This window comes from Muntiacus reevesi, chromosome 18, assembly GCF_963930625.1.
Source record: "Muntiacus reevesi chromosome 18, mMunRee1.1, whole genome shotgun sequence".
NCBI classification, from domain to species: domain Eukaryota; kingdom Metazoa; phylum Chordata; class Mammalia; order Artiodactyla; family Cervidae; genus Muntiacus; species Muntiacus reevesi.
Window position 1 is genome coordinate 47,529,064 of NC_089266.1, and position 27,958 is coordinate 47,557,021.

Below are 27,958 nucleotides of genomic sequence, written 5' to 3' on the forward strand. Positions count from 1 at the left end.
CAGCAACATTTAATGGGTGTTTGCTATCTTCCAGGCACTGCTCCAAATATCATTATTCAATTGAATTCTCACTTCAACAGTGTAGGGCAGGCCATAATTGCAGAACACAGGGGAAAACAGATCTGGTATGTGGAACAGTCATTGCTGATAAGAAACCGCTACTGTTGCTGATTGTAATGTTACGAAAACTCTTATTGGGAGCAGGAACTCTTTGGGTGGGGACAAACCCTTCCAGACACTGGCCAGGCTCTTGAGCATCTTTTGGAAAAATGATGATTGTCTGTGACTTAATTCACCCTCCTCTAGCTAATGACTCTTTAGACAGAAATTGGTCACCTGCTAAGCTTCCTGACCTCCATACCAGAATCATGAACTCACAGATAGTCACTGAGCTGACAGTAATATCAGCTTAAGCTCTGGAGTCTCTTCGTGATTCAATCTATAATTTCCAGCATAATAAAATATGGAAAGATTCTGATTCCTCTTTCTTTAGTGGTATTTCCTTAATGAAATGATACACTTTGGCTTGGGTTGTTTGCAGGTGCCCTAATATAGGAAATAGAAAGGCATACATTCTCTTTTACAGAAATTAATAATAGTAGCTGCCAGTTCTGAAGACTGTATACATATAAATCCATATACATCAGGCTGTCCAACAACCCTATGACGAGTTGTTGCCTATGCCTGTTTATCAGATGAGGAAGCAAAACCCAGAAAAGGAAGGCAATTTTCCTAAGGTCACACAGCTAGCAAGTAGTGGAGCCACATATAAATTGGATCTGTCATACTCTAGAGTCCTCATTCTTATTACCTACAGTACTATATAAGCCTTGGTCTTATTTTCACAACCTCTGAATGACCTAGTGAACAGCCAGGAATAAGGGCCATCTGTTGTTCCTTAACTCTCCTAAAATCAAAGTTACAGTTTTAGGTGGATAAACCCTCCCTTTGATCTGACTGTGTGCTCAGAATCTTCTCTAGCTCAGAGCTGCTGTGCTCCGCTAATGAAAGCTTGACAATTAATGCCTACTAGGCGAAGTAGAATTCTGTGTCCTCAAAAGCTCATTTATCTGTGCCACATAGAGGAAATTTTCTAAGAATTTGGATTTAACCTGATGGTAATGAGTTCTAGAGAAGAGCACCATCTTTGGAGCTTAAGCTTGGTTCTGCATTGAAATGCTGTTTGGGGGATGTTACTAAACCTCTGCAGTTTGCTCATCTGTAAAATGGCAATAATCCTGTCTGTATTGGAAACCATACCGTGTATTGTCCGCTTCCTGAATCCCTCTCCAACACACACACACACTCACTCACACACACAAACACACACAGAGCCCTCAGCAACTTTGTTTGTATTGTTAGTTTGAGGGTATGGGTGTGACACCTGACTCAAACCAGGCCAAGGAAATTCTCTCCCCTGGCATTTTAGATTTAGGATTGGGAAAAATCTAGCGCTTTCTGGACTCATCTTGAACTCAAGGACTCAGAGGCGGTCATATTCCCCTACCATATGGTTTGACAAGCTGAAGACAATGGTCAGCAGAGAAAAAAGTGATGAAATAGATGTGAAAATGAAGCAGAGATGGCTCCTTTGCATTTCCATACTTAATTTCCTCTTTTAGCAATCAGACTCCTAACCAACAAACCACCTCACAGAATTAAATACAAGGAGGTCTTTAAGGAGCCAAGCCAGGAATAAAACCAGTGCTCACTAAATAGCACGTAGAAGTTGTTATGCCCTTTGCTCACATCTGCGGTGGGCTTCTATTCAGACATAGGTTTTGTTGACTATTTTTTTTGTGACAAAGCAAAAAATTTTTTGACTTTGTAGACCTATAATGGTTAAATGTCTATTTAGCTCACAGCACCAAATAGTTGAACACCAAGGCAAATCCAGGGAAGACTAAGGTCTCATTGCCAAGCTCCAAAGGCCCTGCTCGGCTCTAAGGAATCTAGAAGGGAAGCTAAGTGTGTACTTTCAGCACCAGCAAAACAAAGAACCCAAAATAAAATCAGAAAAGAGAACATCTAAAAAGAAATGAATTTAATTTCAACATACCTTTGAGTTTAGGGCAGTTTTTAAAATTTTTTAGCCTTTTTAAAAATTTGAAATTGCATATAGAGTGGTATTCTTTTCACTGTCTAGCATCTCTAAAAGTTTTTGGCTCTGAACTATTACAGAAATTAGACAGCAACCAAACTTACCTTTGGGATAGGTAGGATTGAATTCAGGTAATTTGCCAAATTGCTTGATGAATAACCCATAAATGTAGCCCTTAACCCACCTAGGGGTATTCACAATGAATGAGGTCAATGGTTTGCCCAAAGGACCTCTGACAGGTGTATTTCAAGAACTGTGACAAATGGAGTATAACAGGGCAGATCTCTTCCTATAGCCCCAGAATTAGGAACCAGGGGCCCTAGTGAAACGTCGACTACTGCACTCTCTAAAGGGAAGTCAGTCATCTCCCCGAGGCCATACTGCTGCTGCTGCTAAGTTGCTGCAGTCTTGTCCGACTGTGTGCGATCCCATAGATGGCAGCCCACCATCTATGGGATGGTGATTCTCCAGGCAAGAACACTGGAGTGGGTTGCCATTTCCATCTCCAATGCACGAAAGTGAAAAGTGAAAGTTAAGTCGCTCAGTCGTGTCTGACTCTTTGCGACCCCATGGACTGTAGCCTACCAGGCTCCTCCATCCACGGGATTTTTCCAGGCAAGAATACTGGGGGGTGGGTTGCCATTTCCTTCTCCAGAGGCCATACTAAGAGACTATAAACTAGTCCTGCCATGAACAACCAGTCCAGTCTACCTCATCTCACATTATGATAGCGATCATACGGGACACAGGATTGATGACCAAAATTCATACATGCCTCCCCTCATTCCCACTGCCACTGGGGAGGGAAGAGGGCTCATTCCTCCAAAACCCAAGGGGAGTGTGTGTTTCAGAGAATCACTCCTCTAGATGAGGAGTGGGGAATGAAATTCACTCCCTAGCTGGTTGGTTAGTGCAGCCCCTCCTCACCCCAGTGCTTCATGATGAGAGACATTCTGGAAGAGTTTAACACGTGTATCGGGAATTTGGGTTCTCAGAAATGAAGGTCAACAAGATGAGGTGGAACACCTCGCCAGGAAAATGACACTGATCATACAGGCAAAGGCTACCACACCATACCACCTTTACTTAGGTCCTCAGCAGAAGAGAGAAGCAGACCCCGCCCAGAGGAGACTAGAGTCACCTCCTTACCACCAGCAGGTGCCAAGGAGCACCCCACTGGCTGTCTTACCGCTCCTCCCTGGCCTCAATACCAGAGACTCCAGGGCCCAGAGCAAGGCGGGGTGAAGGGAAAGAGCAGGCTGTCGCTTCCCCAGCTAGCACCCCGCTCCTACGTTGTAATTAATCACTGTCAGGACCTATTCCTCATGCCCAGCACGTGCCTGGCCCAGAGAAGACATCTGATACTTGTGTTCAAAAAGGAAGGAGTGGATGAAAGTGCCCCTACTCCAGTTCACCCCCTTTCTCAGCCACTCACTGCTTTCCTGGTTTAGGAGTCTTACATGTCGGTCAGAGGAGGGTGTTCCCTTGGCTCAGAGACTTAGGTAAACAACGTAGCATAACCCAAGGTACACATGGTGTGTGTGTCACATTTTTCAGGAAATGTCAGCTTCTGGGCAGGGCTTAGACTCCCGCAACTCCTAGTCCCACCCCCCGGCCCTTCATTCCAGCTCAGAGGGTGGAAGAGGATAAATTGCTGCTCTTCTCAGCCTTGTTGGGTTTTAATCCGAAGACCTCTGACAGCAGCATGAAGTTGGGAGGCTTCCTCCTGCTTGTGACCCTAGTCACCCTCAGCTCAGTGGTACAGGAGCTTCAGGCGGCGGTGAGACCGTTTAGACTTTTTGGTGAGTCCATGCAAAAGGCAGCCCCATACTTTTTGGAACGAAGGAGCCAGAATGTAAGCCAATGGGAGCCAGTAAGTGCAGGGAAAGGAGGGGAAGAAGAGAGAGGGGAAGGTATTCCAGGCAAGGAGTCACTGCAGGGACCCACCTTGACTGCAGGATCTCTGTGCTTCTGCTTTTCCTTTCTCCCCTCGTTTCCTCCGGGCATCCCTCCATCTGGACTCTCCAAAAGGGAAGCCTTTTGCCCTCTCATTGGCCTCCGTCCATTTCCCCAGCCTCTCCCTCTCTCCACTAGTTTTTTGCTACAAATAAGTTGGATTGCTTACAGAAAATATTTTCTTAAATATGTGAAACACGATTCATCTTTTCCTTTTACTGCCAACATTCTCAAAGGAGTAATCTTCATTCTCTGCCTTTTCTTCCCCATGACTCATCCCTTAATCCCCTGAAGGCTGACTATAGTCTCTATTGCTGCCCCTACCACTCTCCTAGATCTTCTCCTTCTTCACCTTTTTTTTCTTAAAAAAAATTTTTTTTTTTTTTAATCTACTTATTTGTGCTTCCCAGGTCGTGCTAGTGGTAAAGAACCTGCCTGCCAATGCAGGAAATATAAGAGACTCAGGTTCGATCCCTGGGTAATCCCATGGACAGAGGAGCCTGGCGGGCTACAGTTCATAGGGTTGCAAAGAATCAGACATGACTGACGTGACTTAGCACACACGTGTTTACTTATTTACTTGGCTTTGCCAGGTCTTAGCTGCCGCACACAAGATCTTCCATCTTCATTGCAACATGGAGCATCTTTAGTTGCACCATGTTAAATCTAGTTTCCTGACCAGGGTTTGAGCCCAGGTTCCCTGCAATGGGGTCGTACTGTCTTGGCCACTGGACCACAAGGGAAGTCCATCTCCCAGATCATCTTAATAAACCTCACAACTGTCTTGAGGAACCAGTTAAAGGTTAGAAGTCCTTAAGCTCTGCAGCATCTTTTTGCTTGCCAGTCCATCAAATCTCTAGCTTTTTTCTCTCTTAGATTATCGTCACTGTATCTTCTTCCCCCTAAATGTCACTGGAAACTCTTGCCCCTCTCTTCTTTGTTCTCCTTCCCTTACATCGGTTGCCAAATACCAGTCATTCTTTGAAACTGGTTCTTACACGTGTTCCTTCCTTTCTGACTGTCATTGTCACACTGACTTTTCAGCCCTGATTACTCCATGCCCAGCCCAGTGCAATGGCTTCCTGACAGAGCTCCCTGCCCCTCTCTTTCTTCTGAAGGTTGCCTGCTTGGTGAATCCTGGTCCATGCTATGCTCTCACACCAGATAATCTTTGTAAGTAAACTGCCATCACATCTCTCTCTTGACCTACCAAGTGAAATCTCTAACTTCGTCCACTGCCTGCCGTGGGCTTCCCTGGAAGCTGAGACAGTAAAGAATCTGCCTACAATGCGGGAGACCTGGGTTCAATCCCTGGGTTGGGAAGATCCCCTGGAGAAGGAAATGACAACCCACCCCAGTATTCTTGCCTGGAGAATCCCATGAACAGAGGAGCCTGGTGGGCTACAGTCCATGGGGTTGCAAAGAGTCAGACATGACTGAGTGATGGGGAAGGAAGGCGCTGCCTACCTATGTGCCTTGACTTCCAACTATTCCCTAGTACTTATCCAGCCTTCCATTTGCTACTCTTCCTGTATCCCTTGTATTTCAGGGTGAAGAGTGAGGAGATGAGGCACCTAGGGCACACAACTGTAGGAGGTGCTCACTCTCAGGGTTGTTCAAGGGCCTCCTTAAATGTTGTGTCCCGGGTGTCTCATGCACCTTTCCCTAGTCCCACCCTGCTGCATTTTCCGCTTGTGAACTTTTGCTAGTAATTCTTTTCTCTTCTCCACCCTCCCTCTCAATTCTGTCTTTAAAAGATTCCCATACTTCAAGACTCACCCTTCCTGATTCACTGGAAGTGATGTCCTCTCTTTTGTGAGCCCCCTTAGTCCTTTGAATAAGCCTCTCTCAAGACATGGGTCGCATACTGCTTTGCTTTTAATACTTTAAACATAAACTTTGTCTCCACTGTGAGGCTCTAAGCTGCTAGAAAGTAATAACCTAATCTTACATTTCCATGGGCTTCGCAGGAGGCTCAAGTGGTAAAGAATCTGCCTGCCAATGCAGGAGACTCGTATTTGATCCCTGGGTTGGGAAGATCCCCTGGAAAAGGAAATGGCAACCCACTCCAGTACTCCTGCCTGGGAAATCCCCATGGACAGAGGAGCCTAGCAGGCTACAGTCCGAGGGGTTGCAAAGAGTCAGACATGACTTAGCGACTAAACAGACCAATCCAATCCACTTATCCATACTTTCTGTGTAACTTAACCTCTGTGCTTTGTACATAGTAAGAAATCAACAGTTATTAATGAGTGACCAAACTGTTATGAGTAGAGACAAGAATTCTCACATTCTCTCACCATAAATCAACAACAGCTAATAAAAGCATGGAGGGACTGTATTGATTTTCTCTGAGGTCTGCAAGTATATTGTAGACATCCCACCAGGCTCCCATCTTACATCATCAGACATTGCTAATCAATTATAGCACTCTTTCTCTTTGAGTTTGGACAAGGCAGCTCAGCCTTCTCCACACAGCATCAGAATAGTCACCTCCATTGACTGGAGCTGACACTGGAGGGTGAGCTTCATCCAGCCCTCCTGGATCCAAGGATTTCATTTTACCTTTGAAAAAACAAAGGCCCAGAGATGTTCAGAGACAGAATTGGGTAATGAATCTCCTGATCACAGCTGAGCCACCCACCCAAGCACGGCACACATTCATCCACAGCTCTGCACACATTTTGTTAGAAACCCTTGCAGGGTCTTAACCAGCTCCCTGGACCTATTTCATTGGTCCTCAAAGACTAACCTTGAGGCTCTGGGAGTGTGGGGAGCCTCCACTAGGGTCAGAAGTGACTCCTTGAAATCTGGAGATGGACTCTTCATGCCAAGGTCAGTTTCACCTTCTGGGATGGTAGAGGGAGCTTGGCCTAGGGGCCAGAGAGTCTGGGTTGGATCTGACTTCTGTACTGACTAGTAGGAAAGTCACCTCAGTGCACCCAGCTGCCATGCCTGTAAAAAGGGGCCAGTCAGACTCATTGAGCAGAGCGACTGAAGGGCACCCTTGAGGACATTCAACTAAGTCTTCCCTTCTCTGCCCCTTTCCTTGCAGAGAGAAGTGAAGGGCATTGAAGTGGGCTTCTCTGCACTTGCCCTCCACAGATGCAATTACCCTCCTTTTCAAAAAGAAATTTGAGTGTAGTTGATTTACAATGTTGTGTTAATTTCAAGTGCACAACAAAGTGAATTAGTTATGCATGTACATATAGACACTCTTTTTTTAAGATTCTTCTGCCACATAGGCCATTACAGAGTATTGAGCAGAGTTCCCCGTGTGACACAGCAGGTTCTTGCTATCTATTTTATATATAACAGTGTGTATATGTGAACCCCAATCTCCCAATCTATTCCTTCCCCCCATTCTCTGGTAACCATTAGTTTGTTTTCTACATCCATTCTGTTTTGTAAATGAGTTCATTGGTACCCTTGTTTTTTTAGATTCCACATATAAGTGATTTCATATGATATTTGTCTTTCTGTGTCTGACTTATTTCACTCAGTATGACAATCTCTCAATCCATCCATGTTGCTGCAAATGGCATTATTTTATTCTTTTCTATTGCTGAGTAATACTCCATTGTATATATGTGCCATATCTTCTTTATCCATTCCTCTGTTGATGGACATTTAGGCTGTTTCCATGTCCTGGCTATTGTAAACAGTGTGGCAGTGAGCACTGGGGTGCATGTATCTTTTGAATCACGGTTTTCTCTGGGTTGGAGAAGAAAATGGCAACCCACTCCAGTGCCCTGGCCTGGAAAATCCCATGGACAGAGGAGCCTGGTAGGCTACTGGCCATGAGGTCACAGAGTCAGACATGACTGAGAGACTTCACTTTTTTTCACTTTTTCTCTGGATATGTGCCAGGAGTAACTAATTATTCTGTTCTTTAAAGTAGACCTTGCTTTGTTGAGATTGTGTGAATGCACTGCTTTTCACTGAAATATATAAGATGTTAATGAGTATTATTCTGTGATTAATCATTTATAAATTATATTATGTATTGAACTCGAAGAAGATGGAACTGGCTCCTTAATCGTGGGCTGGCCTCCCTAACACCTGTGTCTAGAGAACGGCAGTTCTCAGCTGGTCTGTTCTAATGCAGGCACCTGTGTTGAGCTCTGCAGTGGTGACTGGGACTGTGGTCCAGAAGAGCGCTGTGTCAGCAATGGCTGTGGCCACGTCTGTGCTTCAGGTAAAAACATCAGGTCCTTCCTTGCTTCCTCATTCCATGTTGAAGCCAAGCAGACAGTACACGTGTACCTAATGGAACTTCCCAGAAGTGGATGAGACAGAAGCCTATCTCTTATGACCTCTCCCTCTTCACCCATCTTTCCCAAGAAAAAGAAGCACCTATCCCAGGATGGTGGTTTCCAAATCTTTAAAATGATTTCATTACCCGGTATATCCTAGAGAAAAATCAAGACTATTCATTTGAGAGAAAAAAGAAAAGATAAAAATCACCCAACCCCAAATGATGTTTGCTTAACACTTCGGTGCATATTTTAAACACGTAACACACATGTATAATATCTATGTGAAAACAAGATAATCATGTACCTATTTTGATTTCTTGATTATTTCACTTAGAGATAGCTAGTGAGAGAATTCCCTGGCAGTCCAGTGGTTAAGATTCCATGGTTCCAATGCAGAGGACACAGGTTCAATCCCTGGCTGGGTAATTAATTTTCCACATGTGGTACACTACAGCCATTTTAAAAAAAAGAAGAAATAGCTGGTAAACAACTTTTAATATCAGCACTGATGCTTCTATCCCATCCTCTTTAATGCCCTTCATGTATGCTCCATATGTGTGTCCACCATGTATGCTCATATACTGAGCAAGCTCCATAAGACACATTTAACATATTTCTTGTTTTTAATATCATTAATATGGCTGTAGTGAATACTGATTGGTGTACACACTAATTTATTTGGAATAAATTCTAAGGTGTATAATTGATGACCAAGGAGTATGCTAATTTTAAGCCTTGGATAACATTGCCATAGTAAAGAGCCCTTTCCTATAAAAATATTTCAGAGGCTCCACTCGATAAATCCTTTACTGTCAGTAGCGATCGATTGAAAACAATGCAAAATAAAAAAGCTACCAGGATTCAGTTCTGATTACAAATTGTGTTAAACACAACAGAATCAACACAGACTTTTAAGATAATGTGCTTGTGTTCAGAATGTATTATTTGTCTTATCCACCCACAACCCCTAGGGCATTTATGGCCTTGTTGGTTCCTGGCAGGTTCTTACTGAGTTCCAACTGGAAAATCTTATCTCTCAATTGTATTCTGTGGATCCAGGTACCCAAACAGCAGGTCTCATGCATAATTGTTTTGTACATTTCACAGGATGAAGACTTACCCTAAGGGCCCCCTTTCTCTAGGAATTGTTCATTCCTTCCTAGAGTTCCTGTTTTCAAAGGTGTGATTATTTGAAGGTCCTTGCTCAGGAAGACAGATGAAGACAGGGACCTATGGATGGAGTGGACAAAGGATGCGGTTGGGGAGAGAAAATAATTGTTTCTTTTAATAAATCATCATCATTAAAAGTACCCACAGTACTTGATTTGTTTGGTGAGGGATGATAAGGAAGAAGATGAGGCAATGGGGAATGGATGACATTTGCTGAGCACTTGCTATTTAATAAGGACTGTGTTATACGCCCCACAAGTATCATCTAATTTATCCTACAACAACCTTGTGACTATGCTTATTATCACTACCACTTTACATATAAGGACACTGAAGTCTGGAGAAATTAATTTGCTCAAAGTCATCTAACAGACAAGTGTCAGGGCTTTAAGTATATTTCCACGTCAAACTTGAGTCCTATACATTATGGCATAGTGGTTAGGAGATCCAACTTTGAATTTCAAACATAGGCCCACCACACAACTGTGTGACCTTTAGCAAATGTCCTAGCCTTTCTGTGCTTCAGTTTCCTCCACTATATAACAGTATATACTTCATAGAACTGCAAGGATAAAAGCAGTGAGTTCACGTAAAGTGCATTGAATAGTGCCTGACACATGGGAAATATCCAATAAATGTTAAGTAAATGATCATTATTATTATCAAATTGATGGGCTGATGACTCTTAGTCCTAATTTTTTAAGACTCTATAACAGAACCAAAGGCTAATTCTCCTTCTCAGCCTCTCCTAGTTCATCTCAATATTAAAAACCAGCACTCCCCACCTCCTGTCCTCCCCATTACAAAATGTGGGAGGTTAAAATAGACTTAAAATTTCTTATCTATGTTTTTCACAGTCACAGACTTAAGATTCAACTGGTCCTGGGACGTTTCTGGCCATTCAGTGGCTAACACTCTGTACTCCCAATGCAGGGGGCCTGGGTTCAGTCCTGGTCAGGGAACAAGATCCCTCATGCCACAACAAAGACAGAGGATCCCGTATGTTACAACTGACTCAGCACAGCCAAGTCAATACATAAATAAAAGTAAATATGATAAAAAGAAAAAGATTAAACTGGCCTAGGTTGTTTGTAGTCTGATGTTGACTCATTTACTGCCTTTGTAGCCCCTGACAAACCATTTAAATTTTCCTTCAAACCACTTAAACTTTCTTTAGCAGTAAAAGGGAGAAATAATAATATCTACCTCATTTTAAGCCTAAGGTTTATAGGACTTTACAGTATACAGAGCATTTGATTTTCACATTAACCAACAGACGGCAAATAGGGGCTCTGAATAAATAATAGTGAATCCATTCATTCTGTCAACAGGTACTGTGGGTTGCCTGTTACATCCCAGGCTCTATGCACGCAATGAGGATACAGTAGTGAACCAGGCAGATGGTATCTGTGCTTTCATAAGCTCACATTCTAGAAGAAGAAACAGGTAATACACAAGTAAATAAAGAAGATAACTACACATTATGGTCAATGTTCTGAAGGAAGTAAGGATATAAATTAGAAATGGGGGAAAGGGATAAAATAAAGCCTACTTCCATTAGAATGATCTAGACCCTAATGAGGTGATAAAAATGAAGTTTTAACAGGGCTCCAAAATGTGAAACAAGTGAAGGACTTCCTTGGCAGCTCAGTGGTTAAAACTTCACCTTCCAATGCAGGGGTGCAGATTCCATCCCTGGTCGGGGAGCTACAATCCTACATGCCTCTGAGTAAAAATATATAGATACATACATACATACATATATATATAAAACAGAAGCAATCTTGTAACAAATTCAATAAAGACTTTAAAAAATGGTCCACATCAGGATTTCCCTGGTGGTCCGGTTGTAAAGAATCTGCCTGCCAATACAGGGAACATGAGTTCGATCCGCAGTCTGGGAAGATTCCACATGCCTTGGAGCAAGTAAGCCCATGTGCCACAATTACTGAGCCTGCACTCTATAGCCTGTGCTCTGCAACAAGAAAAGCCACTGCAATGAGAAGCCTGTGCACCACGACAAAGAGTAGCCCCTGCTCACCACAACTAGAGAGAGCCTGCATGCAGCAGTGAAGACTCAGTGCAGTCAAAACTAAAAGAAATATTTTTTAAATGCTTTAAAAAAAAGGTCTGCATTAAAAAAAACCCTTTAAATTAAAAAAAAAAAAAAAGTTAAGTTCCAGAATAAGACTCTAGATCACTTTATGCAGAATTTACAAAAGGAAATGTCTGTGAACTTAGCACCCTTTAAAGGCTCACAGTCACTGTAAGATTGTAAAAATATTGAGGGTGAGGACAGGTGAGGACATGTGAGCTCCATAGTTTGGAGGTTACTGTCTAAATACAAATGAATTCCAAAAAGTTTCAAAGCCCTCCCTGAGAGTTTGATATATGTTTCCTTCAGTTGGTCATCACCATGGAGTAGGAATGTTCATTTCCTTTGAGAAACCACACTGCTGTTCACAAGGATATGTTCCATCAGAAATCAACAGACTGCTATGGTTTACAACATCTGAGTTGTTCAGTCTTGAGCTTTGCGCAGTGGCAGTATCGTAGCCAATGAGGTTTATCCGAGGCACGACTATTGCTAATTGAAAACTGAGTTGTTCAGTCTTGAATAACACGAATTGTGGGTCACCCACGTGTCAACCTAACCTGAGCCACATCAAACCTCGGTTCTTTCCATGGTTTCTTTCCCTCCACCTTCTCTATGGTGATGACCAGGCCTCACGTCCTTCCAGCCCAGTGTGTTGGCTATCTCTTATGCACTGCTTCAAATGTTCTTGGTCTTACAGTCTCTATTGCTATGTGCTGTGTTTAGTCGCTCAGTTGTGCCTGACTCTGTGACCGCATGGACTGGGACTGTAGCCTGCCAGACTCCTCTGTCCACAGGGATTCTCCAGGAAAGAACACCAGAGTGGGTTGCCATGATCGCAACCAGCTTATCTGCTACATCTACCAGCTCAACACAAGCTAAATTGTCAGACCCCACTGGCTCACACCTCTCACTTTTGCCTCAGGACTTCTTTGTGTATGCAACAGCAGACTCCTGCAGGAACTGCCACACACAGATGTATCCTCAACCCAGAAGCTCTGCAGAATTAATGCTTATTGGGGAAACACTTGACAATAGAGGTCAAAGGCTGGCAGACATAAGCTCCCCACTTCCATTGCTCAGGACAGGGTTTCTGAGAGCATTCCATAAGGCTTCTCATAACATCCCAAAGATTCAGCAAACACTCACCCCTTGCAGTAATCAACTTGATAGCACATCTTTGTATAGATTCTCCTTTCCTGTTCATTCCTGAGTAAATCACTCACATATCAACCTTGCTTGAGGCTCGGCTTTAGAATTTAAACTAAAACATCAGTGACTAGTTCTCAGCTCCTGATCTCTGAGCAGATGTTTGAATATCATACATAATATGTATGTGTGATACATATTATCACACACATACATAAGTATACACAGACCCCAAGAAGAAACAGTAATAGATAAGCATAATGAAATCCAAATTCAAATGTAAAATAAGTATTTCTCCCCAAATAAAACCAAAGTCTTCAGAGAACTAGCTTTTAAATATATATATATATATATATATATTTATTCCTTTGGTTGTACCAAACCTTAGTTACAGCACTCGGGATCTTCAGTCTTCTTAAGGAGATATAGGATTTTCTTCAGTTGTGGCATGTGGAAACTTTAGTTTCAACACGTGGGAATCTAGCTCCCTGACCAGGAATGGAACCCAGGCTCCAAGCATTAGGAGTACAGAGTCTTAGCCACTGGGCCACCAGAGAAGTCCCACAGCTACCTCTTCTAAAGCAAAGCCCCTATTTTCATTGCTAAACATACGTGTTTTATTAAAACACGTATATTTAGCTGACTTCAGGGGTTTCTCTAAGAGTCATGGGTGAGAATTTGTTTTATATTTGCATAACTCAAATCCCTATAGTTGGTTTTCCCAGTCTGCCCAAATACAAATTTCAAGCCTTCACCTGTCCGGTGACTGAAACTGTTCACCGCTTTTAAATGTTTATTTATTTTGTTCGTCTCTTTTTAAATGGCTATTTTCTTTTTCTTCCTTTCAACGTTTCAGGAAATCTTGGGGCGTCCAATCTCAACCAGGTCTCCCTTAGGCAAGTTACATTTTAGATGGTTCAGTTTGAACTCCCAAATTACTTTTGTGTAGTGAGGCTGCTTTAAGATCTACAGGATTCACGGTCAGCTGCAAAGAATACTGGGGAACACAATCTTAATTCAGGGTGGCATTGTGTCTAGAGAAAAAAATTAGGGGCCCCAATACGATCTAAGAAGAGAAGAAGGTCGAACTAGCAGTTTCCGCCACTCCTATCCACAGCCCCTCTGCAATCCTAGGCCGAATCTGAAACTCTTAGTACTAAAAGAGAATGTCAGCCCCACCCAATAACAAACCCTCTGGGGGGTAGGGACACAAATACAGTCCTCGCTTTTTAGTCAGGGTTCAAGGAGAGGCGGTCGCCGAAACAGTCTCCCAGAGATATTCTGATAACGCTTTCACAAAGTACTAGTCCAACGAAAGATCCTGTCTGTAGTCTCAGAACCCCTCCCACCTCAGGTTCCAATCCGAAACAGGCATTTCCGGAACTGGCGCGAGGAGGCGGGGGGCTGCCCCGGAAGTGTTTGTCTGTTGTCCTACGTAGGAAAGATGGCGGCGGCGCAAGTCGCGGGTTCCCTGTCAGGCGGGCCGCCGCCAGAGACGCCGGGGGAGCCACCCTTCGAGCCGGGGCGTGGGTTTCGCTGTTTGTCGGCCAGGCTCTGCGCCCTTCGCCCGGATGATAGCAGTTCCGGCCGCACGGAGATCCACCTGCTCTTCGACCAGCTCATCTCCGAGACCTACAGCGAGGGCAGCGGCGTGGCCCCGGAGGTAGGCCCGCTGGCCTGGGCCCCGCCCTTCAGGGACCTCTGCCTGTGGCCTCTTCGCACCCTTGCTTCTCGGTACTTAGTCCCAGGCTTGTTTGCCCCCTCCGACCGTGGTACAGTCTTTAGCCTCCTCTTTTTGGAAGATACTTCGGTGTCTGGTAAAGTCGCTTCTTTAAAATTCCAGCTTGCTGACTTGTGCTCTGATAACATCGCAGGTGTCATCTCTGGTGCCGCTTTCCCGTCCCTCCGCTCCCCGCATCCGGAGTTATGTGTGTATAAAATTCCCTACGACCACGTTCTTCACTTCACCGTGCACAGTTCCAAGGATTTTGGAACATGGGTGTTACTAGGTCTATTTTATTGATAAACATACGGACGCTTACAAGGGTCCACTCTAATATTGCTGGCAAAAGGCAGAACTAGAATGAGAACTAAGTCTCAGCGTTTTGGCCATTTTCTGTTCCTCCATACTAGTTCCACCCTCTTCTGCCTGTTTAGAAGTACTTTTCGTATGTATCATTCACACGCATCAGGCCTTGGATACTAATAACTAAATTCTTTAAACCTAGTCATAAGCTGTCTTCTGGTGCTCACAGGCATCTCAAACTTGACAGTTCTCAAAAATTAGTTCATTATCTCCATACACCCGCTCCATCCCCAATCTGTCGCATGCCCCAACGCATACAAACATATAGAGTGTGCCCAGTCACATAGGGCACAGGTGCAGACACTAGTGTTTCACCTTTCCTTCCTTCCAGATCCTTCCAATCTGGATTCTTCAGAATCTGTCTAGGAAATGTTTTTCAGTTCCATCCCCTCCTATTTGCATTGCCAGTGCCTTTGGCAAGATGACTCTCCTGGACTGTTCACCAGTCTCCTCTAACTTATGGTCTGCAGCCCTTCTGCAAACCAGTATTTGCTCTCCTGCGAGCATGGTCTTTTCTTTAGTGGGAAAAGAATCTCATTAGAAAAGAGACCTGGGAAGATCTTCAGTGCATATTGGTGACTGGCCAAAGCAAAGTTACAGTATGAGACCAGTATAGGGTGGGGAGGGCTTGAAAATAAATATACAATTATAGATGCAAAGAGTTCAAAAGGAGAGTTTACAATGCAGTTTGTGTCACCAGGGAGCGGAGTGGAATTAAGGGAGGAGTCGGAGACTTTTGCTTTATTTGTATCATTTGTGCATTTCCAGTCTTCTGTCACTCTCTTTGTGCCCTGTGTGCAGTCATTTGAAACTTGCCGTCCCCTCAGGCAGGTACTGGTGTTTCACACCTACAGGTGTTCCAGACCTGCCCACTGCATTCCGTTTGCTTGCATTGTCTTTTCCGCCTTGTCTGCCAGTTGTCCTCATCCTTCAGATCATTCTAGGTTCTGTTTAAAAATTGTCTCTACAGGACTTCCCTAATTACTGTTTCCGCATAGAATTTGCAGTTAATTCTTTCAGCACCCAATTCACTTTAATTTTTTGTGAGCAGTATTTCTGTCTCCCTCACTAGATTGTGAGCTCTTTGTGATTCAGGAATATGTTCACGTTTGGAGCCCAAAGACCTGGCACACTACCTGGCACAAAGCAGGTGCTCAGAGCCTTTTAGTTCAATAAACATCAAGAGATGAATGAAAGTTGTGATTTCCAGATAGTTTCCTTTTTTAAAAAAGAAAAATAGATTTTCTAACTGCATTAAATTTATGGAAGTGTCATTTCTGATTTTCCCAGGGGCATTGCAAATTCAGTTTGCTTACCTTTGCTATTTTTAATTTTGGTGTGTGCTATTATATTATGGAATCCTTTCTTAGGTTATTTATTTGTACTGTCTCTACATATGTAGAGACTCTGTGGAGTCCTTGACCGTATAAAAATCATTGATTTTTTTCCTTCTTTTTTAGCACATGCCATTTTTATGCTGTCATCCTACTCTCTGCCTCAAATTTCATCTTAACTCATTTTGAGTGTGAATGTCACTTTTAGTTTCTCATTTGGCTGTTGGGGCACTGGTCTTCCCTTGACTAATAGGTATAGCACCTTTTCATTGTCTTTTTTTTTTTTTTTGTAGGATGTCAGTACTCTTCTTGTCCAGGCGTGCCGACTGGTGCCTCTTAATCAGAATCATCTTGTCAGCAAACTATCTCAGCTTATCCACCATTTACTTAACACGTTACAGGTAATCATGTAGGTAACTTTAGAATTCAGATCATGAGTTTTGAGCATAGGTAACTGTCTTTGAGTTACTACATCTGTAGTAGGAATGATAGACTGGTCTTTTCAAAAGCTGTGCAAATATGAGAAACAATTGCCTTACTAAGAGTTATATCAAAACAAATATAACTGACAAAAAAAAAATATTCTGCCAATTTGCCCATCAGAGGGATTCCTGTCTGTCTGTTTCAGGAAACCAATATAATTCAAGCCCTCAGACCTCAGAATTTTTCAGGAAAGATGTATTAATATTTGACTAAAGGTATATCTAAGAATAAATCAAAATATCCCCAACCTCTTTCCTATCAATATTTTTTTTCCCTCTCCCAAAGCTACCATTTTTGTCATCTAACCTAAGAAGTTGCTTAGCGGGGGTGGGGCCCTAGATAAAAAGATCCCTGGTATCTTTTTTAGGAACAATTCAAATATTTAGGCTGTTACTGTATACTACTACATGAGTATTTGAATGTAGTTAGCACAAAACTTATTAACTAACATTATGTAATCTGAGGTGCTTCTGGTTGCAAGAAACAGAAATGCCAACCCAGAATAGCTAATTTTTTTTTTTTTTTTTTAATCTCACATCACACCCCCCAAGGAATGCAGCTTTAAGGGCACTTAATAATTAAGAAGCTTTCTGGCATCTTTCCATTCTGCCATGATAAGTTGATGGGTTGTCCTGAGCTAACATCTCTCACACACATAAGATGCCTAAAATCCAGGAATCCCGTGGATAATAAGTAAATAACACCCAGCAGAAGCAAAAGAACTATTTATTTTCTGTCTCTTTTATTTAAGAATTAGGAAGCTTATCCCCCAGACTCTCCAGCAGATTTTCCCTGATACCAGGCTGGAGAGACGTGGGTCGCATTAGGACCCCTCTGTAGCAGTTTAATCAGGGAATGGAATTACCATGAATGGCTTAAACCAGGGATTTCAACCTTGACTACTCATTAGAATCACCAGGAGGACTTCTGCTCCCTAAATGACTTAACAGCATGCAGCTCAATCCTTCGATCAGGGTTTCTCATCTTCAGCACTGTTGATATTTTGGATTGGATAAATCTGTGTTATGAGGGATTGTCCTGTGCACTGGAAGATGTTTAGCGGCATCCTGGCCTCTACTCACCAGATGCCGGTAGCATCCCTCCAGCTGTGCCAGTCAAGTGTGTATAGATGTTGCCGGGTGTTCCCTGGGGCACAGAATAGCCACTGATGGAAAACCACTGTCTTAGCAGAATTGGGATCTACCTCCAGGTCTCCTGTGGGAAAGGTGCACATCCAAATAAGATCAGTCCTCTGCCAGCAAGGAGAGAGGAGATGAGTGCTGCAGGTGGCCAGCTGTGTCTGCTACACGTGACTTTCTAAATGAAATAGGATGGCTTTAGACTTTAGAATTTTTCAGACTAATGTGGTGGCGTCTGAACTTTGGCTATCCTTAGCTATGTGTGCTAATAAGCCGCTTCAGTCTTGTCCAACTCTGTGGACTGTGACCCCATGGATTGTAGCCTGCCAGACTCCTCTGTCCTTGGGATTCTCCAGACAAGAATTCTGGAGTGGCTTGCCATTTCCTTCTCCAGGGGATCCTTCCAACCCAGGGATCGAACCTGCGTCCCTTATATCTCCTGCATTGGCAGTTGGTTTCGTTACCACTAGGACCACCTGGGAAGCCCACATGCTTAGCTATATCATCTTTTTAACACTGACAGTTAGAAAAGTTCCTGATCACGCATGGCACCCACAGTCCTGAACAAGTTTCTGGCATTTGAAGACAGTTTATTTCAGTTGTCCATGAATTGATACTTGGATTAGTGTACTTTATCCAATAAAATCATAAACTCCCTAAGGACAGGAACATGCCATTTCTTCCTGTTAATATTCCCCACGCCATAGCAGACATAATGGCTATTTAGCAGGCGTATTTAGTCACAGTGTGTTTGTCAAGCATTTACCAGGTATAAAGAAACATAGTTGAAACCAATACAACATTGTAAAAATTAAAAACAAAAAATAAATAAAATTTAAAAAAATTTCTTTTCAGTGGATCAAGACTTAACATCTGTGTATTTACAACTGCCAGTGTCTGGTTAGTTCAAGGAAAAGTTACAAGGACTTTGCCAAGTTCTACTTGGAGTGGAAGGAGTAAAGGGGAATAAGGGAGCAGGCACTGGGGCAAGGAGAAGGTTCTCTCGATCAGACTTTCAAGGTCTTTAAAGCTGATCTTTCTGACAAAAAATATGGACACACACGTGCTCTGTCTCTCTTACACAGCTTGATTCAGGTGAGCATTCATGTCTGAAAAGGAATATTTTTTAGAAGTTAGAGCATATATATTTTTTCCTCTTGATAGGTGATTGTTGACGAGCAGAACTTGGATTTTCTGTTGGCATATACTATTTCTGCTATTCAGCAGTGCAGTTCCTGGACACACATGCAGATTCTCCAAGCTCTGGCAGCCCTGGTGTACGGCAATGGCTCAAAGTGTCAGAAGGTGACCTGTGTTCTGTCTTTCCTGTGAAAGGTTGGGGGCACAGGCTCTAAACCCACAGGCATGTGTTCAGATTTCTCTCCTGTCATCACTTAAATGTGTAACCTTGAGTTACCCTTACTCAATCACTCTGAGCCTTGTTTCCTCAGGTGTAAAATAGTTCCTCTGAGGATGAAGTCTCACTTGTAAAGTGCTTGGGACTTGGTACATATCAATCGTTATTATCATTACCGTTCATCTGTTCAGCCAAGCCAAGCCGAGAGAGCTTCAGCAGCAGCCTTGGCTGAGAGTACTGATCCTTACTGGTGTTTTTTGGCATATTTTTGTATGCCTGTCTGAAGAATTTACCTAGCAACTAGTCTTTTGGTACTTAAATTTCCTTTAGTTGAAAACAAAATGAAATCTGTTTAAAAAATAATATTTTCCTAGTAGCTTTTCTTCGGCCAACATTGGCTGTGATTTTGTTTCAGTACCTTCCAGACTTGCTTGGCAAGAGTGGACTCTTGATGAAGTTGAGCGACTTGGCTCAGTCAGACCCTGAAGTTAGGAGAGCTGCAGTGCATTGTATGGCAAACTTATGTCTCAGGTATGTGGATTCAATCAGATTTCCCAAACTGTGATAAGATAGGGCCTCTCATAGGCCTTTTGTAGGTGATTCAATCTGTCTGAAGCCAGAGCCAACTTAGAAAAATATTCTACATTGCATTTCTCATGCTCTTTGCTAATAAGATCATCTTATGTTGTTTATTTTTGGTTTTAACATTGCTTGTAAAGAAAGCTCATAAAGAAGTAAAGGAAAAAATAGACTAGGGCCTTGTTTCTAAAATATGGTGAAAGTGATAGTACGTGCAGTGTGTCAAGGTTTTGTTTTTCTGTTGGCATAAATTGTAATGGTATTAAATCTTTTAGAAGGATATATTCATATGAATTTAAGCTTTGGTGAGATACATATGTCACGGCCAATTTATTCAAAGAAAATAGAACCGATACCAGCTGCCCAGTTGTGGATTCATGCAATAGAAAGTGAGCGACCCAAGCTTGAACTGGTGTGTAATGTCTTGTCTCCACGTTGCTGTATTGTCCAGTGGCTCAGGAGGCAGGTCCAGCAGTGTGATTCTAGCTGGACGTCTGCATTATTTCCCTCTAAGAACTGAAAAGCAGAATAAAAAAGATTTCTCTTTCTACATACTTGTTTCACTACAGACTTCTGTAACTTTTCCCTGTGGAAACCATTCTTCTTCCTGTTCATTCCAGCCTTGTGCCTGTCCACAGCAGTAGTCCAAAGTGCATAGTCTTCTGTAATACAGTTTGATTCAGGATATATCCCAGTTCCATTAGTCGGTGGTACTGTCACTGTTACTCTTCTGCAAGCCCTGGTTCAGAGGCAGCTGCCTTTTGAGTTGCTTCCTCTGTGTGTTTTAGTGTGCCTGGACAGCCGTACTTGGAGGAGCACTACCAAAATATCTGCTTCCAAGTTTTCTTGACCACTTTACAGTCTCCAAGATCATCTGACATGGATGACATCACGTTCTGCATGGTGGGTGAGACTACCTCTAATCTTACGACGGGTACTGATGTGTCTAGAAGTAGCAGTGGATGAAAACTGCTATTAAGAGTTTAATTTGGTTGTTATATTGGTTTTGTCTAGAGATATATGCATAAGGGGAATGTTTATAACCTAAAAAGACTAAAATCATCTTTCAAATTTAAATCACAAGAAATTGTTTTTGTTTGTTTTGTTTTGCCATTGTTTTTTGTTTTGCAATTCTGAGTTCTTAAAACTACTTTTCTGCTCCTGACTTTAAAAGCTGTACAGTTTCAGACTAGTGACTATCTTTTAGAAGGGAAAGGGGTGGATTTAAACAAAATCTGCAATATTTTATTTCTTTTTTAAAAAGTCTGATGCAAAGATGATAGTTTATTAACGTGATTTAAATTCAGTAACACTCCAAAAATTATAGATCAAAGATGGTGAAAATTTCTTATATAAAGTCTGCTTAGATATAACTACTGGGAACAATTTGTTCTCCATGCCGCCAGGTTTTTTTTCCTCCCCCTCCCCTATATTTCTAAAAAATGAGCATATTTTAAATTTTTAAATGGGATCATATTTAGTGTGCTGTTTTGCAGCTCTCCTTTTTAAAGTTAATCTTGAACATCTTTTTGGTACCTGTTGATGTATCTCATGCTTTGCTGCTGCTATGGCTGGGAGACCTTGGCAAGATCTTGAGCCTGTGTGTTCTTCATCTCTGGAATGGGACAAAGGTTATAGCTACCTTGCAGAGGTCTTATGAGGTCTATATGATCTAAAATCATTGGAAATGCTTGGGAAAGTGCTTGCTGTTATTGTTAAGTTTCATATGTAGCAGAGGGTTAGCTTCTTAAATAATCACTGTCATAACTGATGGGAATGAAATTTTTTTCAGCGTTTCTACTACTTTAAACAAGGCTACAGTTCATTTCCTCTCCCTATAGAGAGTTTTTCTTAAGTACAGAATCCTATAAATGAGATTACTGGCCAAAAAGTTAATCCTGATCAGAATTGCCCTTCAGAATCCTGTTCCCATATGCATTCCTTTGCTTTTAAAAGCTGCTGTAAAAAAAAGTAAAAGAGCTCCCATGGTTACCACATGATAAAAGAAATTTCCTGTTTCTGATCTCTGCTGCCACATTTTTATTCCTATCATATTCTTCCCACTAAACATCTATTTTTTTTTTTCCTTGCTCACCATTAGTATATGCTGGCTTAGGAACATGTACGAAAAGACCACTCATACTCAATAAAAGCACTCTGCTCCCTTTCCATCCTACAAAGTGCTAGAAAGTTGATCCCTGGACAACCAAATTTCATTTACTTTTTAACTTTTTCTCCTTTACCCCCCTAGTTGTTACAAAATGCCTTAAAAGGTATACAGTCTCTCCTAAATGGTGGGAAGATGAAACTGACCCAGACTGATGAGCTGGGAGCTCTTCTAGCTGTGCTGAAGGTAAGGCGTTGCCTCCTTAAACCCCAGGTCCTCACTGCGGTTAGTGTCTTTCCTGGTTACACCTCAGGCGTAAGGACCACTTTACATCATTACTCCAAGGCTACCTTAAAATATCATATTTTAAGAAAGAAAAATAAAATGTTTGTATTCAAACATATTTAAAATTAAGAACTGAAAAGAATAAATCTTGCTTTAGTAGGTTTATCAAAATTCTAAAATTTTATCAGGAATAGTTATGAGGTATGATCTGTAGATTATTTTAGATTATCTTGAATCTGTTTGCACTTGGAAGAAGAACCAGATATTCTCTTTGCCTTTAGCTCCTGTGTAGTAGGCAGGCCAGTCAAAGATGTGTTTCATTAGGGGGACTTCCCTGGCAGTAGAGCAATTAGGACTCCACACTTCCAATGCAGGGGGCCCGAATTCCATTCCTGGCTGGGAAACTAAGATCCCACATGCCGTGAGGTGCTGCCAAAAAGAAAAAGACGTGTATCATTAGGCTGTCTTCCTTTGGCTTCTGAGCCTGCCAGTCAGTGGTTAGGTCAGGTCAGCGTCTCTGAGGATCCAGCCGTCTTCATTTCATCTGGGAAATAGTAAGAACTTTGTGATGGTCTTAAATCAAAGCCATGTATGGTAACTTAGCTTTATCATGACTGAAATTTTGATTTTTTTCCTGTGCCATCTCCCTTGCTTCCAAATACATAGAGAACTAGATTTGGATATGGATATGAGAGATGGGTTTAAAAAATTACAGATAAAATAATTAGGTAAAACTGATTGGATAAGTTTTTTAAATTAATAAATAAACATGATAATAAATAAATGAAAATTTAAAGTTAAGCCTAGCCAAACCAGATCCCTCTGGACTAGATGAGATTAAACTCCTCTTTAAGCTCTGAACCTTCAGGTTATCTATTTTCTGTCTCATTTTAGTTTCCTTTGTAAAACTTTTTAAACATCAATCTGTTCATCTGTGTGATTCAGAATATGGTGAATAACCTTGTTTTATGACTCATTTTGTGTGTGTGTCTCCTTAATCTTTATTAGAAATCCATGTTCCATGGACTCCCTGGACTAAACATAGAGATGCCCACTGTGCTGTACCCCACTCCGCTTCCTCAGTACGATGGACGACCGCCGAGCCAGCCTCAGCAGTCAGAGTCCAGCACTTCTCGCCCGGCTGTGGTACACTTACGTCTATTTAGATTTAAGCTATGGATTGTTTTTAATTGCTTGCTTTATGTGTTTTCTATGATTTGCATCACTGCTGTGCCAAGGCTCACCTTGAATTTTATTTCCGCTTAGGATGTTTAGCATAGTAAGTTTAAATTTATCCAATGGCTAAAAATACCAGTTAGAGCATCTTAATACTTCTAAGTGGTTTAGGCAGTGTAACAACTATAAAAACGGGCATTCACTTCATACCCATAGCCAGTCATCCTTATCCCTCAAGTTCTGAGGACCACAGCTCAGCAGACGTTTTCTCGAAAAGGCTGGCTGGAAACCATTGTAGGCCTCTGTCGCCAATGTCAGATTTCTCCGTCTTTCCAGACAGCTGCCATCTCCCTCATGTTTCTGTTGGAGAACCATACAGATACACGGCCTAGGTATTGCACCTAAAAGTGTAATACCGGAGAAATGCTTAAAGCTAGAAATTCTTTCACTCATTCAGTTACTCAACATTTACTGTTATATCTAAGCATTAGGACCATTGACTCTGGTTTTAGGGATTTGAGGGAAAAAGTGAAGGTGGATAAGTAAATAACCATATTGCAGTCTAATGATTTCTTTCATCAGAATACCCCACAGAGTATTCCAGGGGCACATTTAGGGCAACCAATAGAGGAGTAAAGGAGTGCTTTTTTAAAAAACAGAGTGGCTCTCCTGAGCCTTAGGAATGAGTACAGAGAAGGAAGGAGAGTATTTTTTCCACGAGAGAACAATGGGTAACAACCATGGGGAGTGTGAATGCATGCAGCCTATTTATTAACCAGTGGGCTAGAGTGTCAGGTATGCGGAGGGGAAGGTGGGGCAGGTATGTAGCAGAGGCCAAATCATAAGGGTCTTTCAACCGTGTGCTAATGGTAAGGAGGTCGGGTTTTTATCTTATAGGTGATGGAAATGAAGAATCTTATATAGGGGAGTGATACGATCAGATTTGCATTTCAGAAAAATCTTTGTTGGTAGCAAGCAAAAAGGGTAAGAAGTCTGGAGCCATAGTAATAATCCAAGGTAGAAGTGATGAGGTTAGGGACCTTGAGCATGCAGAGATCCCAAAGACCTTTGGATGTCTGAAAGAAGGAAGTAGAAGAAAGGGAGAAATTGGTGTTTACATTGTATTTACAAAGCCCCAGTGCCCTAAAACATGGACTGTATGTAATGGAGTCACATTTCTCCTAGGCGTCTAGAGTGATACTAGCTGGGTATCCTGTTTGGGAGAACCGAGAAGACAGTCACCCACGTCATTTTGTGTAGACCTCAGTCTCTTGCAGAACCTCTGTTGAGAAGCCTGAATGCTTTCACAGCCGTGCAAGGAAGGTGGCGTTAGCCTGTACTTAAACAGATGAGGACGGGCGAGCTCAGCGAGGCTAAATGATTTGCCCAGGGTCACAGAGAGAATTTAAGCCCAGGTGCCACGTTTTGCTCTGTCCCATGCATTTCATGCCTTGTTTCTGATAGTCCAGTAAGGTCCAGGTCTGTCAGCACTTAGCGTTGTGCCTGGCGCAGAGACTGTGAGTAAGTGCCGCTTTTTTCTCTTCTCCTCTTCTTTATCCACACTACATGTTGGGGACATACTTAGTAATTATCAAATGAGAAGTTACCAATAGCTATCATGTATATGTTTTCATTTGCTCCTAAAATCAGAATAAAAAGAAAAAATCAAAAGTAAAAGCGAAGAAAATCCAGCAAGGAGAGGAGGAGGAGGAGGAGTCCAGTGGTGAAAGAGAAGTAGCCCCAGTCACTGGCCCAGGCAGACTGAACCTGCACAGAGGGGACGCTCAGGGCGCCTCTTCCCCAGGTGCTCAGAGTCTGCCGTTAGCTGGAAGTGGAGCTGCAGGAAAAGACCGGGTCTCTTCACCCTTCAGCTCTTCCAGTTGGAGGAGGGTCAGCAGTAGTGAGTCAGACTATTCTGATGCTGAAGGAGGCATGCAGAGTAAAGTGAGGTAGTAGTATTTTGTCATATTTTTATGCTTTCTATTCTGAGTTGAGTGTATAAGCTCATAACCTTACTTTAAAGTCTGTCGCATGTGCTGTAGCTTGAAGAGTCTCATCTGTGTGGGATTTTGCGTTACTCTGCAGTTTGTATTGTTCTCTCCTCCGACTTTGTCCATATGGTTCCTCTGCCTGGGTTTATTCTTTCTCTTACTTGTTTTGCCTCTTGCCTTATTAACCACTACTCATCTTCTATGTGAGCTCAAAGTCACGCTCTGAGAAGCCTTTTCTGACTCCCTATTCCAGTCACTCCCTTCTGTGACTGTCTCTGATTACTGTGCTGTAGTCTCTTTAACTGTCTTTGCCATGATAAGCTCGTCAAGGGCAGAAGTTTTGATTCTGTCTGCCAGCCTCGTCACAGTGCCTGGCACATGCTTAGGTATTCTCAGTGCCTATCTGTTGGATGAGTGGGTACTCTGCAATATCTCATATTGTATACTAATTCCTAATATCAAAATGCTGCCCTCTTACTCACTAGCTAGTAGTTTTTTTTTTAAATTATCGACCTTATTAATATGTAAACAAATGGCTTTAACATGTTTTGACCACATTTTGAAATAATTTAAAAAATATGTTGGCATCTTTCAGACTTATGTGAAATGCTGAATTTCTCACTGTGTCATTTGAGTTGCTTATAAAAAAATAGCATTTCATGCTCATGTTTTTAAAAGCAATTAAAAGACTTTTTTCTTCCTTCTTTTGATTGTTAAAGGTCTTACCAAGCCAAAGTTCGCCAAGGAGCATTAGCATGTTTTCTTTCTACTATAAAATCAATAGAAAAAAAAGTTCTATATGGCTACTGGTCAGCCTTTGTTCCTGATACACCAGAGCTTGGAAGCCCACAGTCTGTGTCCCTGATGACTCTTACGTTAAAAGATCCTTCTCCAAAGGTAAGAGCATTTAAATTCTAAGTGTTACAACTAGGAAGACTTCACAAGTCTTTATTCCCTCTGCCCCATCTAATCGTATCACAGAACAAGGCTCTTACTAATACTGACCCAAGTCCTGACTTGAGAACCACGCGATGGGCAGGGGGATAGGAGGATAGGGCTTACGTGACTGTCGGGTTGAGGGAGACCATGCTGAGGTCTCCTGCCCCAGGGCTGGCCTGAAGCATGAGACGCTGAGTTACTGCTTCAGTGTTGTCTCTGAACTGCACTGAAGCAGCTCTGCTTCCGTTTCTTTTATGAAAGTGCTGCCATGGTGTTTACAATAGAAAAAAATTCAAAATGGCTTAAATACCCACTGGAATATCATGATATATAGTGGTTATGAAAGATATGTAAGGCTGGGGAATGTGGATGATGTTTTATGAAAGTATTGGATAGAGAATTTTATGATCCCAACGTGGTTTTTTTTCTTCTAAATTTTCCATATTTTTCAAATCATATGTAATAAATAGTAATACATAGTTTAATAAGAAAAACTTGTTTTTAAAAAAGAAGAAAATATAATTTGGCAGTTGTGGATAACAACACAAGGTAGCTATGACTGATCAGATACTTTCCTCTTCTTGGATATGTTAACTCTTCTCCGGAAGTTAGCTTTTTACCCAAGTAAGGAAAGTAGTCTGCTGTTTAGATTCCCCTTATGATAATGAACATTAAAAAGTCATGCTGAATGGTATCTCATGTCCTCAGATAACCAACCTACTTTTTCAAAGTAAATAGTTTTAGTGAGGTCAATAGTATTATTTCTTTTCTGTTTTCAGAATTTTTCCCTTAAAAGCAAGGAGGAGGTCTAGCAATTCATATAATACATTGGAACTCCCTTTGATCATCTCCTTGATTAGCTAATTGCTATATAAGAAAACTTCTAAATGACCCTTTGACATTTTTTATAGGGTGAAGAAAAACTAGCCTCAATTATGAACACAAAAAAATGTTTTATAGGGTAATTTCAAATGCTGTGTATACTAAATAGTTAAACTGGTAAAAATGTTTCCGACTGACTGAGTCATTAACAAATGAGAATCTGGGAGGAAAATGGAAAATGATGGGGGCAAATAAATAACTAATGAGGCATTCTAGTAATTGGAAGGAAAACTGCTTTAAAAATTGAAAAAATGTATATGTATTTATATTTTTGAAGACCCTCCAGCTGAAGGGAACTGCAGTAAATAGCTGAGAATATGGAGAGGAAAGTAGGTTGACATAATTTTCATAATATTTATATCTTTATCATTTTTGAAATGTTTAATGATAGTAAGAGGTGTTTTATCAGTGAGAGAGGCTTTTTGGAAAGACTGCTAGAGAGTTATGTGTGAAAATTAAAAGTACTAGTTCATGTCATTGGAGTGGAACAGCATTCTGGATTGATGAGAGCTAGGTTTAAAGGTGCAGCCATGTGTAAAAGCTGAGTGGTCATCTTCTCGGGTGCTTGTTGAGTATAGAGTTGGAGAGCATAGACTGAAGTTTCTCTTAGCCAGGATGAAGCATGACAGGAGAGTTAGTATCATATCTTCTCCTGGAGTCCACACTGATGATGGTTTGGAGTTCATGGCAGCTCTGATCTAAACCTGTGGTAGCACAGTTGTCACTGACATACTGAGAAATTTTTTATGTATAGTTTTATTTATTTACTTTGGCTGTACTGGATCTTCTTTGCTTTGTGGACTTTTCTGTAGTTGCAGTGAGTGGGGGCTATTCTGTAGTTGCAGTGCACAGGTGGCATCTCTTGTTGCA

At 41.9% G+C, this 27,958-nt stretch overlaps 1 protein-coding gene, 1 long non-coding RNA gene and 1 pseudogene across 2 annotated transcripts in view; all 3 read left to right on the plus strand.

Annotated features, from left to right (window-relative positions):
* The first annotated feature begins 3,743 nt into the window (after positions 1-3,743).
* LOC136150325 (uncharacterized) lies at positions 3,744-9,602 on the plus strand. Its single transcript, XR_010659774.1, has 3 exons — positions 3,744-3,903; positions 8,166-8,255; positions 9,424-9,602. It is a non-coding gene; the product is annotated as an uncharacterized lncRNA (long non-coding RNA).
* Positions 9,603-12,016: 2,414 nt separating this feature from the next.
* Positions 12,017-12,132, plus strand: LOC136150505 (U4 spliceosomal RNA; annotated as a pseudogene).
* A 2,028-nt stretch (positions 12,133-14,160) lies between these two features.
* The window catches only part of HEATR6 (HEAT repeat containing 6), a 31,548-nt gene continuing 17,750 nt past the window's right edge, over positions 14,161-27,958 (plus strand). Inside the window, exons 1-9 of the mRNA XM_065909022.1 lie at positions 14,161-14,393; positions 16,444-16,551; positions 18,937-19,077; positions 19,545-19,660; positions 20,497-20,611; positions 21,960-22,061; positions 23,109-23,246; positions 24,927-25,225; positions 25,987-26,164. Coding sequence (XP_065765094.1) covers positions 14,175-14,393; positions 16,444-16,551; positions 18,937-19,077; positions 19,545-19,660; positions 20,497-20,611; positions 21,960-22,061; positions 23,109-23,246; positions 24,927-25,225; positions 25,987-26,164 — 1,416 coding nt within the window. The 5' untranslated portion in view covers positions 14,161-14,174. The remainder of the gene's footprint in view (positions 14,394-16,443; positions 16,552-18,936; positions 19,078-19,544; positions 19,661-20,496; positions 20,612-21,959; positions 22,062-23,108; positions 23,247-24,926; positions 25,226-25,986; positions 26,165-27,958) is intronic.